The following is a 15,777-nucleotide window of genomic DNA, read 5'->3' as shown; positions in this document are numbered from 1 at the left end:
TCTACAAATAAACAACTGAACAAATACTACCTGAAGTGAAAGTATTAATCAAGAGTCGCAATGTTCTTGCATCCATTTTTGAATTCTTGCATCCATTTTTTATCCACGATGGCCAACTATATCACATTAATTTTGGCATATTTGTTCATCATGGCCCCTTTCCCTTTGCAAAAAAAAATTCATCAAACTAGGTCACACCATTGTGTTTAATCGCACTTGGCTTGTTACATTAATATCGCATGAATTCATACAAATCTTGGGACCATATAAAATCAAGGGCAGCATTTAGACACAGCACAAGAAACCCATCCAGTATGTTAGTCTTCATGATCCTCACCCTCTGAATCTGTAATCAATAATTTTTCATCAGAGACTTGGATGATATAAGAAAGGCTAGAGTCAAGAAATTTGGACAAAGTTGGTTTTACCTGATCGAACATCATCACTGATGTTGCCTAATTGGAGTTGTTTGACAATCATGCGGAAAATCAAGACTGACCAGTATATATGAAGGAAGAGAAGACAAAGTAAAAGAGTGTTGAATATATAGTAGTAGATGGGACCCTCTTGTTTATGCTTCTCCTTGTCCAAGGTCAATGTGACCTCATAGCTAGGGAAAAATCATACAGAAGAAACAATTAAATATTTTTGCTATTGAAATCAATGAACAATATGTTGAGATAAAAATTGTAGAACGTCAATTCTACACAGTTCAATAGAGAAAAATGATGATTGAAAGAACTTCGTATCTTGTTGCCCATCCCTCCAGAAACTGTAGTTCTGCATTGCTTTTTAAAATAGAGGAATGGAGACAAAGATCATCTTGAAACTCTATTCTGAGATTCTTAAATAGTTTAAATGGTAATTTCAGTTGAGCGGAATGGTTCAAAATTGGGGTCGGTGGACAATGATGCATTCGTTCCATGTCATCTTCATTGCCATCCAAACTATGTCATCCATTTAGGCCCGAGACGAATGACGGGATGATGACAGGATTAATAGGAATTCCTCATCGTGATGATTCACATGTATGAAAATGACGAAATAAAAAAAATCATCATGATCACCCATAATCATATGCTTGAACAAATCCAACCCCGATTTCTAAATAATGAATCCGTTTAACCAGACAGGAAACTGTAAGCAGAGCTCGCCTTTTTCATGGGGTCAGAAGTCAACTTAGCCATCCAAATACTTCTAACAGTATCACAAACTTTCACACAACCGTTTTTGATGAAATGTAAGCTAAGAAACAAATAAAATGGACTTTTTTAAATATAAAAACTCTCACAGCCATCAAATTCAGTGTGAGTAAAAGTGATTTGAATCACCTGGTGCTTCGAATGATCCAGAATGGGAAGTACACTAGACGGAGAGCAGTCCATACAACAACAAATTTCGCAAAAAAGAGTTGAGCAAGATCATCTCGGCCACAATACTTCGACATCTTTGCAATTTCCAAGAAAATATCTGTTGCGTCATGAAGCGCCAACACCATGGAGCCAACACGTCCAAACCTACAAAGTAAATTCAACTACAGAATGAGAAGAAACGACCAAATGATACAATCACCAATCCCCTAGGTATCTTTCTCCTCCACAAGTAGGATAGTTCCCCTTTACATAGCTGTACCCCTCACCCAAGTAGGGCAGGCAAAAAGGATGCAGACAATTAAACCAATTCATCAGGGAGAAAAAATGAAGCAGGAGACAGTGTAAGGGATTGAATTGCCACAGAACTTGCTAACCGGTGAGGTATACCGGGAGTATCTTTGTCATTTCCAAGTAGAATAGTTTCCCTTTATATGGACATATCTCTCCCCCTCAGAGGGATTGTGATAAAGATGTCAACAGTTTGCCAGTGCGGCAAGGACAAGGAAGAAAGCAGGAGATGCAGTGGAAAGAGCCTGATTTGGCATGGGAGATACTTAATGAGGCATACCAGAGGTATCTACTGAAGAGTAGTTTAGGAAAAGAGTAGTTTCCCTATATATATAAGTACTACTTCCTTAGGGAGACCAGGCAAGAAAGATGTAAATAGTTAGCCAATGCGGCAAGTAGTGATGTAGCTCAGGAGAGGCTCAATACAGAAATACATCACGGGTACCTTCATCATTTATGAGTAATATAGTTTCCTTTTACATTGACGTACTCCTCACCCTACGGAGAGAAGGCAAGAAATACATAGATAGTTAGCCAGTGAGGAAAGGACAAAGAGAAAATCAGGAAGATCTGCGGAAAGGGCAATTCAGTATGTGAGATGCTCACTCAAGATGTAAAGGCTTCAATCCGAGTCTGAAGCTCCAATGCTCCTTTATAATTTTCCTATTTTCTCATTCTATTGTTCTATCAATAGGTAACTATTTTCTCATTCTCTCTCTTACATCAATAAAGACGTAAATCAAGGTCTGTATCAGTCACCAACCCGGTCAAAAAGATTTAAGCATGCCAGCAACTATGATAAATACGAGCAACGGACCAGTAAACTAAAAAAATCTCAGAAAAAAGTGTAGAACTTGAATCGGAAAAGATACATACTTAAGGATACGAGGCAAATGTGACATCTTAAAGGATATATTCAAGAATCATCGAGTTTTCTACCTCAATACGTAAGATAAGACAATGAGGATCACAGTTGCAATGTGGTGGGACATTGAGACTCCAAAGTCAGAACGCCTTGTCTCCCAAAAAAGCAAACCAAATATTGAGAAGGTGTAAAATCCAGCGGCATACATGTATGCTGCTTTAAGCTTGAACCTGAGTATATGATAAACATAAACCCAGTATTATTCAAAGTCAACAGAATGCGCAGCTACCAAAGCCATAGCTGCAATTTTCTGAAAATTAAAATTAGTTTAAAAGACGTTCTGTTAGACACAACAATGACAAGATCCCCATTAATAGAGAGAGATCCAGAAGAGAGAGAGCGAAGTTGAAAGGGATGAGTTTACAATCAGTCGAACATCCTACTTAAAAGAAACAATATAAAAGACAAATTTTCCCTAGATGGAAATAAATGACTAAAAGAAACCTGATGCAGAAGGGATCTATCAAATAATAACCTTGATAAAATCAAATTTAAAATGTTACTTTAGCTGTATTGCCAGAATATTTGAATATCTCTTTGTTTATAGTATACTTGAATATAAATCACCTACTCCCAATATTTGTATACATGCCCTTGTGAAGATGTAGATGTCTTTTCCACAACAGTCACTTTCCAGGAGTCGATTGCAAACAAAGTACTTGACGGGAAATCAATGTATGATATTCTACTTGTAACACTCCAAAGTACATTAAAAATTAAAATTCTGTAGGATACCAGATAAGAACCTTCCAAAGATATATCAGGAATGAAAAAAAGGAGGGATGTCTCCTGTGCACATCAATCAAGGATGTGTGAGATTTGATTAAAGAGTAAAATGCAGGAAGGGATGGCTACAAACAAAAGGGTTTGCCATTCAAGAACAGGCAGTTGACTCATTTGAAAAATTGAGATTCTGGGAACGATTGGCCAAAAACAGGAGATTGTGCGACAGAACGGGCTGAGCTGACACAATATAACCCTATCTTTTCTCTTTTCTTTCTCTCTGTTCTACTTCAACTCATCTTCTCCAGACTTTCTTTCTATATTCTCGTTCTTACAATTGAAAAAGATTCTTGAAGACTCTCTTATTGGAAATTACCATTGAACACATCAATTACTTCCACATCATCTCTTGGATATAATCTACTCGGTTAAAGGAAATTAGTGGTGGGAAAATATTTTAAAAGGAAAAATATAACAGAATAAAGTTTCTTACTTCATCTGCAGGAGAGGCCAGGCCTGGTCTCCGGGTCCCGCCCAAAACATCTTGGTATCAGTAAACCATGGTTCATTGTATGTAACAGAGAGGATGAATATCTCTGAAGACATAAAATAGACAAACTTCCACGCTGACTCCTTGAATTTGTTGACAAGCTTTCTTCTCCCATCTCCCTCAACATCCCCCTTCCCAGGAATGAAGGATTGAGCTATAAGCTGAAAATTGGTAATTTAAATGAAAGGCAGATTAATATGTGGAAAACAGTGAATATAAGGCATTTCTGCAATTTTTATAGCTCTTCTAGGTTCTGCTATTCGGACCTTGTAATAGAATTACGCTTCTGAACTCATTGTTCTAAACAAAATCAAGAAAACTAGAAGCACAACACAAAATTGTCTGCTGCTTCACGTCCAAGGAAATAACACTCCTTCAATGAGTCTTATCAGAAAAAATTCACCCTCTTGACGATAGATTTGCAAACAGGATTCACTATAAGAAACAATAAAAGCAAGACTCAAACAGTTATCAAAATAAGGATTCAGGGAAACAATTAAATCAGAACGCATGCATAGAAAAAATATAAGAAAATTTACCTCGAAAACAAATCTGTCAAGAAGAAACCTCACGGTGGGAAAGAACGCCACAAGGAAAGGAAGAAACGCAAAGTCCTTGTACGCTGGATAAGACTCCTGCAGATTCAGAGACATCATCTGCTCAAGTAACCCCATAATCTCGATCCGACCCACGTTCCAAGCAGTAAAATTTAGACCAGGGTCGACTTCAAAAGGAGATTAGAGTGGATGGATGAGAGAGATAACGAAGAGTTTTACGAAAATCCCAGCAGAAGAGAGAATATAAGGAGAGAGAGAGAGAAATAGGCAAATGGGTCTCTTGCTCACCTTCCATAGCGTCTTCTACGAAATCTCCGTCGTCTTCTCTACCGTCAAGATAGAACCAAATTTGCGGTTCCTCGAATTTGCGTCTCCTTGTATATATTCTTGCGCTTTTTGAACAAAGTTAGACCCCAAAAAGTACTCAATTTTGCAGAATAATGCCATAAATTTGGCACCTGGGTTGATTCTATTGTTTATTTGATATTAAAGTCTTCTGTGGTGGGTAAATAATTGGAAGAATTTGTACATTTAATGCCCAAAATCAGCAGAAACAGTCAATGGCATCTTAGAAGTATATGTCAGGGATCCATTATTTAGCTTAGTATGACTGTATAGGGCGCTCTATTTAAACATTTATTATAATGTACTGGTGAAAGAATTTCTTTAGCCAGAAAATATTAAATGATTATGGCCCAGGGTTGCTTTATTAATTTATTTTGTGTTGCAGTCATCGGTGGTGTGTATTTAATGCCAGTAATAACCATAAACAATCAATCTCAGCTGAAAATTATATATCAGGGATTCATTATTATCTTAATATGTCTGACTCAGGTGCTCTGATGAATCATTTATTATAATCTGCTGGTGAAGGAATGCCCCGGATTGCTTTATTTATTTAATGCCAGTAACAACCATAAATAATCAATCATACCTGAGAGATATATACCAGGGGTTCATTCTTATCTTAATATGACTGAATCAGGTTTTATTAATGAATCACTTATTCTAATGTGCTGCTGAAGGAATGCCCTGGGTGTATATATATATATATATATATATATATATATATATATATATATATATATATATATATATATATATATATATATATCTAAGTATGTACTTATTTAGTGGTACAGTCTTCTGGGGTGTGTATTTGATTGGAAGAATTTCTGCATTTTAATCCCAAGAATAAAGATGAATAACCAATGCCAACTGTAGGGATTTATTATTATTATTATAACATGACTCGATGGGGTTACTATATTCAAAATTTTATTACAGTGTGCTGGTGAACAAATGTTTTGTCCGGAAAATAATAAAAAATAAATCCTCAGGTTGGTTCATTGATTTATTTTGATGATCTGTTGCGTGTACTTCATTGGACAGATTTTGCATTTCAATGCCAAGAATTAAGAGGCAGCAATGAATGCCAAGTGAGCAGTACTATTCAGGGATTGATTCTTATCTCAGTGCGACTGAATGGGGTGCTGCCTTTAATCATTTATTAGATTGTATTGGTGAACAAATGCTACTTAATGGAAAATTTTAGAAATTAATCCCAAAAGTTGGCTAATTTATCTATTCCATCAAACTGACGTATGTGGAGTGTACTTAGAGGTAAGAACTTTTGTGTTACATGCCAATATTTTGTTAAATAAAAACAGTAATGAGAGGAAAATATCATTTCAAAAAATTACTGATACAAAGTGTATGATGTAAAGTATTCCTGCTTTCTCAATCTAGCACAATGGATTTCTATATTCAATCATCTGTCATAATATAATGGTGAAGTAATGGTATTTGTATATTAGTGTTTTAAAATAGGTCCCCCAGGTCACATAAGTTATTTATTTGACCATTAATTCACATGTGGTGTATCCTTGACATAAAAAAATCGAAATGTCAAAAAAAAAATTATAAATAATGAAATTATCAAAGTAAAGTATCCACAATGTGTTCCTGATTATCTTATACTGATGGAATCCTGTGCTTTGTTCAACCATCTAACAGAAATGGTTTTTTGAAAAATGATAAAATTGGTTTAAAACAATTGGTCGAGTATATATGTTTTCTCTTAATATAGCAGACATGAGTTGGTGCGGGGGCGGTGGGGGGGCAGTTGGGGGAGGGGGGGCTATACATGCTCTCACTGCAAGAATGATAAAAAATAGCTTCAATAGAAACGACAAATATTTTTGCATGGTTATTTTTTGATACCCCAAATATCAGCTAATGGGATACCTAATTGTTAGTATAATACATCACGTCCCCTCAACAGTCCTAATAGAATATTTAACGTCAAATTCAGACAATCACATCATCTTCATTAGGCAAAGATGGCATAATTTATGTATTTGTCAACATATTATAACTATTGAATATCTTAAACAAAATTTAAATCTAAATAATTCACTTATGTATGATGATACCGACAATTAATCTTTTTAGTCTATAATCCACAAATGAAAAAAATGGAGTTCAATATGCTTTTGATACTGCATAGAACAAAAATATTCACTTGAAAATGAAAATAAATGATAAACATCAAAATACATGGATATAATATGATAAAAATTGTTTATGAGGTATCTAATAATGATTGAAAATGAAAATATAAGCAAAAGATATGATTGAGGAACAGTTTACCCCTTTGAGTCGGTATATCCAAGTTGAAGAGTTTCTAACAATTAAACATGAACCAAAATACTGAAATCTAACATGGTAAATCTCGTGTCAAAATCAAACATATGAAATTAAAACATTATCTCAATACAGAATCAATATAATTCAGAATATCTTTTTGCTAAAGGGTTGAAGAGATTTACTTCCACAAGTATTATTAGCTGGGCTCAATAAACTTCATATACACGTTCATCAATTATCAAAATCAGAGGACATACAATAAAATATCGAGTTCGTTATATTTTATGGGTCTTTATACGCATATTGGCTGATTTTCAAAAGATAGTACAATATGCTCATGAAAACTAGAGGAAAATAGGAAGAAAACAGAGTTATAAAATAATTCATAAACGTTTTTTATTCGTTTAAAGTTTATACTCATCTGAAATTAAAATTATAACTGAGGCAATATAGGATCAGTGCTTTAAGATTAAGTCAATGATGACCAAGCAATCAAAAGGAATTAAACTTGATATATATTAAACATAAAATTAAAAATACCCAATCAACGGGAGATCGTATCAAACATGGGGATTACACACGGAATGAAAATATAAGCCAGAGAGAACAGAAAAAACAATTTGCACCACTTTTTGCATTTTCCCTCTCCATATTTCTCTAAGTCATTATGTATGATCCAAATTCATCATTTTTAAAAGTTTAAAGCCCAAATCAGGGAAACTAATTTCGAATTTGTTTTAAATTATCATGATTAACCTTCATATAATCAACTATCACATTTTTTGGTTCATGGATTGAGAATATCTTCTTTTAAAATATTTATTCCTAATTGTGATTCAATGAACTTCATCTAGACATAAAAATTTTGTTCATTTTACTATACTTGAAATAATATCAAAATTTTCTCCTGTGATCGGGGAGTTTTGATACTTATTGAAAATTTAAGTTTCATAATGATTCAAAATGACACATGAAAATTTGTGACCTTGATGTCCATCATTTTCAAGGCACATCATGAAGGAGAATTCAATGAATAAGATATCCCAAGAGAGCAATTAGACTAGGTTAAAACTGTATAAAAGCACTACAATCACTGCAACATCTTTTCAAACCATATATATAGTTTATATCTTTAATGCTAAATATCCCAAATGAAGCAAATATATTTCAAGTAAATGTCAGTGCTCTTAATTAAATATGAATATGATATTTATTTTGGAGTTTAATGTCTTTCATAATCGCTACCCACAATCAATCACACTGAAATATTATAATCCAATTCAGAAATGTCTTTCTCTCTCTAAGTCCATACTTCTATAGAAATGGCTATAATATTGCACCAATATAAATTTTATTGTAACCCTTCTGAAATTATTTAACTTTCATTGAATATTCAAATATCAACACATATAAAACTTATATATTAATTTTTACTCTCCAACCCTTCCTTTACAATTTCAACTGTTAATTTTTATTTCCTTATTTATTTTAGCCAATTTTTATGTTTGTCAATATGAAAGAATGTACCCTGTATTAAAGTAACTCAAAAAAACATTATTGTCAACTCAAATTGAAAAAAATACATTTATCACTTTAAGAACCAATTATATGACCTCCATACCTCCACCAAACTGTGATTGTTAAATCCATGGAGTTCACTGTGAATGACTTTTTTTTGGTATTTTTTAAATGGTGAGATAGATTACAGATTCTCATATAAGGGAAGATTATTTGTAAGTAGTGTTTCTAATGGACAATGAGTCGTATATAAAGGTTGATATAATCTAATATTTCATGTTTATGAGCATCGTTAAACACTCACACTAGATTAGTTGATGTCTCAGTTAGTACAAGGATTCGTAGGACTGTCTTCAATTGGAAAAGTTATTTAGTATGAATCTCATGGAAAGCAAATATCAGTTCAGAGAACTTTGAATTTTAGGAAGAAGCTGAACTCCTCCATATGACATCTCATGTTCATTTCTGCAGCGGTGAAAATTATATTCATATACTTTTAATTTTTGTAATGTTTTATCGAATTATAAAATCATCTACTCTTATCTAAATTGATATCTCTTTGCCCTATTTTTACGAAGAGACTGATAAAAACACAATCAATCTCTTATAGAAAATTGGAAATTATTTACTTTAATTTTATTTTAAGCTTTGAAGGAATAGTAAATGCCGTTTCGCCAATTATTGAATTTCAATTATTGAATTTATGGATATTATAATACAATAGGTTGTGCCACCCAATTTTCTTAGGTTTTTCTTTAGAAATATGTTATTCGCATTCATTGTAAGGATTTTATAATATGGATTCTGTAGGTTACAATAAAATAATGAAGAATTCTTCTTTAGATGATGGACCATATGTATCATCATAATAAATAACTTTAGTATATGTACATTGAGGCTTCTACATATACCTTATTCTGGATTATATCTTCATTTTTCTTCAATTCATTTCGGGATAACCAAACTCTGTGTAATGATATTAGGTTTCTGATTTTACTATATTTCTAGTATTTTATGAAATATTATAAAATCATACTTGTAATGAAGATAATTATGTAAGTTGGGAAATTCATATATTTGTGATTTGATGACCTTGAATTTGTAAGTAAAATAATTAATATCTCATAGTATTATTTTTTGTTACTAGATTCGAAGATATATGTGTATATTTCATTGGAATATATATGTAAAGTTTTATTAATTAAGTTATATATATTATTGAAGGGGCTGTAAAAGTTTTCTGGGTTTTCAAAAATTTTGTGACAGGTGTAATCAGGCACACAGATGAGTATGGAGAGAAAAAAGGCATTGGTTGAGAATGATCCAACTTCAAGTAATGATATGTAATGATCTACAGGGAGATTTCGGCTAAAATCTGGAGGGCATTTTGTCTCTATGTCTTTTTTTGTCATGTATCCATCCATAATATTTCATCAATAAATAGACTTGTCTATCCATGTAAAACACATCCTGAAGTCCCATCACTTTAGTTGATGAAGTGAAAGAAAATAATTTTGAGATCCATCAAGTTTTTTGGTTTCCATCATTTATTGAAGTTACAAGATAAAAGATAATTGGAGGATATCTCCTGATTTTTAAATTTTCCTTTATCCTAGTGGAATAAAGATACCAATGATTCATACCCTTTGGTTTATGTTCTCGTCCGCTTGTAAACATCTATCCATATATAGCATGATGCATATAGCTATCCCATCCATATGTGTCATACATCATTATCTACTTTAGTGATCATCAGTATTCACCTTTCCCAGTTACTCCATTTTAAAAATAATTATTGACATAACTGTTTCATATATCTATCCTCAAAGAGAACCTTTCTAATCTCACCATATTTATTACTTGATAAAAATATCTACACATCTCTTAACTGTGACTTCAAGTTGAAAATGTATGAAAATCCTAGTGTCCACTCCCTATGGAGGCAACCATTGCTCATCATCATCTAATCATAATCTTTATGAGTATAGGTCTCACACATTTCATAGATTAACCCAAATATCAACAATAATTCAACCCCTTTCACGGATTTGAGTTTATCAGTTAGGTACATATAAAATTGGGATAATCTCATTGAAAATGCATCTAAACTAGAGTCTTTGAAAAATTTGGACTCGATATCTCAGCACATAACTAACAATAATGATATAGGTTTAGAAATTATCAAACTCAAAAGCTTTCATATCATGTCATAAGGGCTATAAAATTATCCAATTTCTTCTGCAACACTTATGACTGAAAATCGTTCTTCAAATCCTTCTAAAAAGAACTTGTCATAGCTACGTATATTATACTACTAATGTCTTCATGCATGAGTTTTAGGATATTTTTTTTTTGAAATTTTCCACTTATGAACCCATTTTTAGTCATGAAAACATAAAAATCTTAGATCCATTTTATGTACATTTTTAATGGTATTACCTTCATTTTGGTATAATTCGAGTTTCACGCATTTACTTTTTCAATTGTTTAAAAACCACTTTTTAATAAAAATTCAACTTAATTCTTTTGCCCATGCATTCTTATTCTCATTGATACATAAAAATAGAAAAAGTAAGGGTTGTTTAAGCAAGCCAAGTGCCACCAGCTGAGCACTCAAGCCAGCAGTAGGCTGATGAGCACAAGACCACTGAAGTCTGCCCGCAGCCGATGAATGAGTAGTGCCTGGTGCGTAAGAATGAGAAACAAGGAGCCACCACACCCCTACCAAGCTCACATAAGCCCACAATAGTCAAGCCCAAAGATGCAAGTGCGGAGGGGAATGGTTTATTTTATTCAGAAGTTAATTCAATGCGGAATTTACATAGTAGCACATGATTTAATTCTCTTCATATGGGATTAGCATATATCTATCTTCCCAATTGCAGATGGGTAGGGCCACTGAGGATGAAACATGAATTGTGGCGCAACAGGATGCAATAGTTGAAAACATTATAAGCAAAGATAACTGGCCTTTGAGCTGAATCTACACAAAGATCATGTCTTAATGGGCCTAACTTTAAGATGAAATGATTTAATCTCATCCACCAATCTCCTTAGAGAGGATGGGATGGTGAGGCTTAATATTTACTCTTATTTTTCTTGTAGTATTGTGATTTGTGAGGCCCCACCAACAAGGGTGGCAGGGCTGTCGAACAAACCAGTTAGAAGGTGAGCCACTGATGAGATGGCTGATGGGGAAGGCATTTCGGCAAAGAAGGGTTGCACCATAAAAGTGATGGGTCAATCCAAAGGGAATTGGACAACAGGGATAAACTGTACAAGGATCCAGTTGGGGGATTGAAAGAACTTCTCTCTTGGCCCCTTCAATCCAAAATTTGATACCTAATGGGTTCATCTCTCATTATTAGAATTGCAGCAATGGTGGAGAGCATGAGGCAGACGTTTCAGCAATGTGACAGCTCCTCAATGGCTCACCATACTCAAAAAGGTGTAAGGGAGATACTGGATTACTAGGATTGATGTATTATTGAATTTTCCGTAATACGTTTCTATCTTTCATAGATATTACCTGCTTATCATAGTATCTGTATCAATCATACTTCACCTTATTTCTCCTTCTCCCTGATTAAAATTCAATAATACATCATCAACTACTTATATTACTATCTTGCTTCACTATAATATTTTCTTCCACTTAATCACTCCTCTAATATCTATAAAATATATTCAGCCTATTTAGTACAAACACCCTTTCTTATAAACATAATACCTCTCCCTTTTTATAGATCTCTCTATTACTAGCTATTATTATTTACTATTACACATCATCTTAAATTCTCACTTACTCTAATTACTTTTTCCAATTAGTACTTATCTTCCACCTTTAAGTATCTTCATTATTGTTATTATTATCGTTATTATTATTATTATCAATTGCTGTACAAAACTTGTAACAAATTTCTTTTATTACCTTGATTATCATATTACTCTCCCTAACTATAAATCAACTATTAGAGAAATCTCTATTGGCTAATCCCCAAGGAGATGACCTCACTCCAATTGTACAAATCTGAGTGGATTTTGTTTTTCACAAATTTATTTGATTAGGCACATTCGTGTAGAACGATACTAGAGTCAACACCCACAATTTGCCTCCAACATGAACCCCTTTTTATATCCTAAACATCATTATTAAGAACTATTTTATGGAGTGTGCAGTCCCACTCCATCAAAGACGTTGTCGTAGCCCGCACTGTCATCATCGACAGATGCCAGTTCGAGCCCATCCTGACCAGCACACCAAGGCAAAGGCATAGACACGCCCATGCTCATATGTTTCAACATGTTTCTGGCCATATCCATCCGCAAGGCCTTTCCATTCGACCCCCTCTTTCTATTTTTCTCTGTGTTGTTTTCCTTATGTTTTTGAGTTTTTAAGGGGGCCCCTATGTCTAATGGGCCCCCCTTTTGGGTTTCTTTCAAAAGCCCATTAACATCCCTATATAGGGGACCCACCACTCCACGTTTGTGACAAAGAGAGGGAGAAGAAGAGGAAGAAGAATGAGAAAGGGAAGGAGAGGAAGAAGTAACCACCGATCGGCTAGCATAGCACCGTCGGCCGTTATCCCGCGTCGTCAGCGGCCCAATGATCGCTACCGCAGGCCGCTCTCCCGCATCGCCCACGGCCGCCATGACCACCGCCGGACGTGCTCCCGTGCCACTCGTGGTCGTCGTGACCATCCCCTTGCTGCCTGCGGCCACTGTGACTGCCGCTGTTGGACCGCCACCGTTCCTAGCCCGTCGTCCCCGCCCAAGTGCCCACACATTCAAACTGCCGTCGCCCGTGGCCCGCCACGCTCTTACGCTGCCCGGAATCGCAACGACTGCAGCAATCACCACTTCTAGACAACCGTTGTGCATGCATCCACGCGTAGGGGCTGCCATAGTCGCCGCATGCCGTGCTTTCGTTAGCCGTCCGAACCACCGCAACTGTTGTTGTCAGCCTGTTGTTGTGCGTCGCCCGATGCTGCCGCCATCGTATGTTGTCGCGCCACTGTGGTCTGTCGTTGCCACATTCGAGCCGTGTCGCCATCGCGCCACCATCACCTGCCATCGTCCCCATCAAGCTGCATGTGTCGCGTTGCCGACGCTCGCGCCACGCCACTCCATGTTGCTGACCGCTACCACTGCCCCCGATGCTCCGACCTCGTGCACTGCTGCCACTGCACCCGCACACTGGAACACCGTCGCCTCACCGCAACATTGCTGATGCATTGCACACTGATGTGTGTCACGCCATTGCCGCCGCGCCCTGTGCCGTTGCCTGTGCTCTTGCATCCCCGCCTCATCTCTCTTCTCTAGCGTCTCATCTCTTGAGCCGCGACTCCGCTGTCAGTCAAGCGATGTTGTGCCTGTCTATGGCACATCTCCACTGAATCTGCCCGCCTGGCTCTTGTACGAACGAGTATTTTTAATTTCAGAGCGACGCCCCCAAAGAGGTACCTTGCTTCCCTATCTCCTTGATAAGTCGAAAATGAGTCATGTAATTAAACATATTTTAAGGACAGTTTGGGATCAATTCATGTGTATTTCACCCTATTTTATGAAATATTGCATGTCATGCATTAAATGAAACAGATGGTAAAAATGATACATTTTAATGTCATTTTATGCATGCTATACAATTTAAATATTTTTCAGTTGAAATAGACATCTAATACCTATTTAATTTTCTCATGCTCTATTTAGTATATTGTCTATGAAATTGCAGGGGTGAAATCTGTATTTAATTTGAAGAAAGAAAGAGGGAAATATAAATAAATAAGTAAATAAAAATAAAAAGGGGATTTAATTGGGCCGGCTAGGAGCAATCTAAGGAACATGCTTCAAGCCAGCATTCAGGGCCAGCGAGCACGTAGTACTCAAGCCAGCCCAGCCGCTGGCAAGACCAGTGCACAAAGAGTGCAAAGCGCACCGTGCCCACAGACATGGCCCATAGAAGGTCCAAGGAGAAGTCCAGTAGCGCACAAGGGAGGTAAGCATTTATATTCGAAATGTAACCTGTGCCCAATATTATATAGTAACTCGCTTCCTTAAAACTTTCAATATGGGCTTGAAATCTTATAACATGTTATAAGAATCGTCGTAGGCTGGGCCGTAGAGTAAAAACATGATCGCGACCCAACGGGCCACAATCATGTGAAAATAAGAAGGAAAAAAAAGAGACCCGGGCTTCGTGCCAACCCGGCCCAAAGACCGTGCCTTTTTGGGCTTATTTAAAGAGGCGGATATGATCTCAACCGTCCGATCTCCTTTGAGAAGATCGAACGGTAGTGATCTACTCCGCCTATTTGACATATTTTTACTTCTTTCTTTTAGGCTGATATGGATGCGGGACCCCACGGTGAACGAATCAAAGACGGGGAAGGCGACATGGACAGCGAACGGGGTGGTGATGACGCATGCTGACGGGGCAGGAGCATGGGTACACTATAAGAAGGGTCCACGACTGCAGTGATGACGCATGGAGACGATCCAACGGCCAGGGGTAATTGCATCCACTTGCGCCCCTGGCCATTGACGCTGCCGGTCGGAGGTGGTTCTCGGCCGGCAAGGGGGGACCAGCCGTGTTCTGACGGCTCGGGTGGGCTACCAGGGCAGCTCCCCACCATCGGACAGCCTCGGGGGTCCCTTCCAGGTCGTTAAAAAGGGGCCGAGAGCCCCCAATTTCTCATCTTCTAACCAACCTTTCGACCGAGATCTGAGAATGGCGGAGGACCCGTCCTGTGGCAGCGAGGACAGCAAGAGGGTCATGACAACCTCCTGATCGTCCGAGAAGCTCCGGGAGGCTTCATAGAAGTGCTAGGATCGCTAGATTTTGCGCTAGCAAGAAAGAGAGGCAAGGGGCAAACCGCATACCGAAGTTAGGTGGCGGCGATCGGCGCTGCCACCCCCTTGCCTCGATTCAGGGTGGAATATGGTAATCTGAACTCGTCTTTGTTGAATTTCAATAGTTTTGTAGTTAAAGTTTGCTTCAAGATTGTTTTATCCCTGATATAATCCACTTTGACCAAAACTAGTCACCGCGTTTTCTTTTGGACATTTCATCGAACACCTCACGTGTTCAATGAATATGTCTTGATTTACATAAGTTCTACACCACTCAACTTTATAAAATATGAAAAATATATTGTCCTCTCTGTTCTGTCTTATTTCGGGTATTCTGTCAAACAC

At 36.6% G+C, this 15,777-nt stretch overlaps 1 protein-coding gene across 1 annotated transcript; it reads right to left on the bottom strand.

Moving 5' to 3' along the window:
• Positions 1–164: 164 nt before the first annotated feature.
• On the bottom strand, positions 165–4,791 carry LOC144709598 (ASC1-like protein). The gene is made up of 7 exons (XM_078583172.1): positions 4,705–4,791; positions 4,399–4,583; positions 3,803–4,020; positions 2,601–2,756; positions 1,332–1,517; positions 429–610; positions 165–346 (listed from the first exon to the last, which is right to left on the bottom strand). The coding sequence occupies exons 1-7, from the start codon at positions 4,709–4,711 to the stop codon at positions 318–320; spliced, it is 963 nt and encodes a 320-aa protein (XP_078439298.1). The 5' UTR covers positions 4,712–4,791; the 3' UTR covers positions 165–317.
• Between the last annotated feature and the right edge of the window lie 10,986 nt (positions 4,792–15,777).

This window comes from Wolffia australiana, chromosome 11 (assembly GCF_029677425.1).
Source record: "Wolffia australiana isolate 7733 chromosome 11, ASM2967742v1".
Lineage (NCBI taxonomy): Eukaryota > Viridiplantae > Streptophyta > Magnoliopsida > Alismatales > Araceae > Wolffia > Wolffia australiana.
The sequence above is the reverse complement of the archived record's forward strand: the minus strand, read 5'-3'. Positions and strand labels throughout refer to the sequence as shown.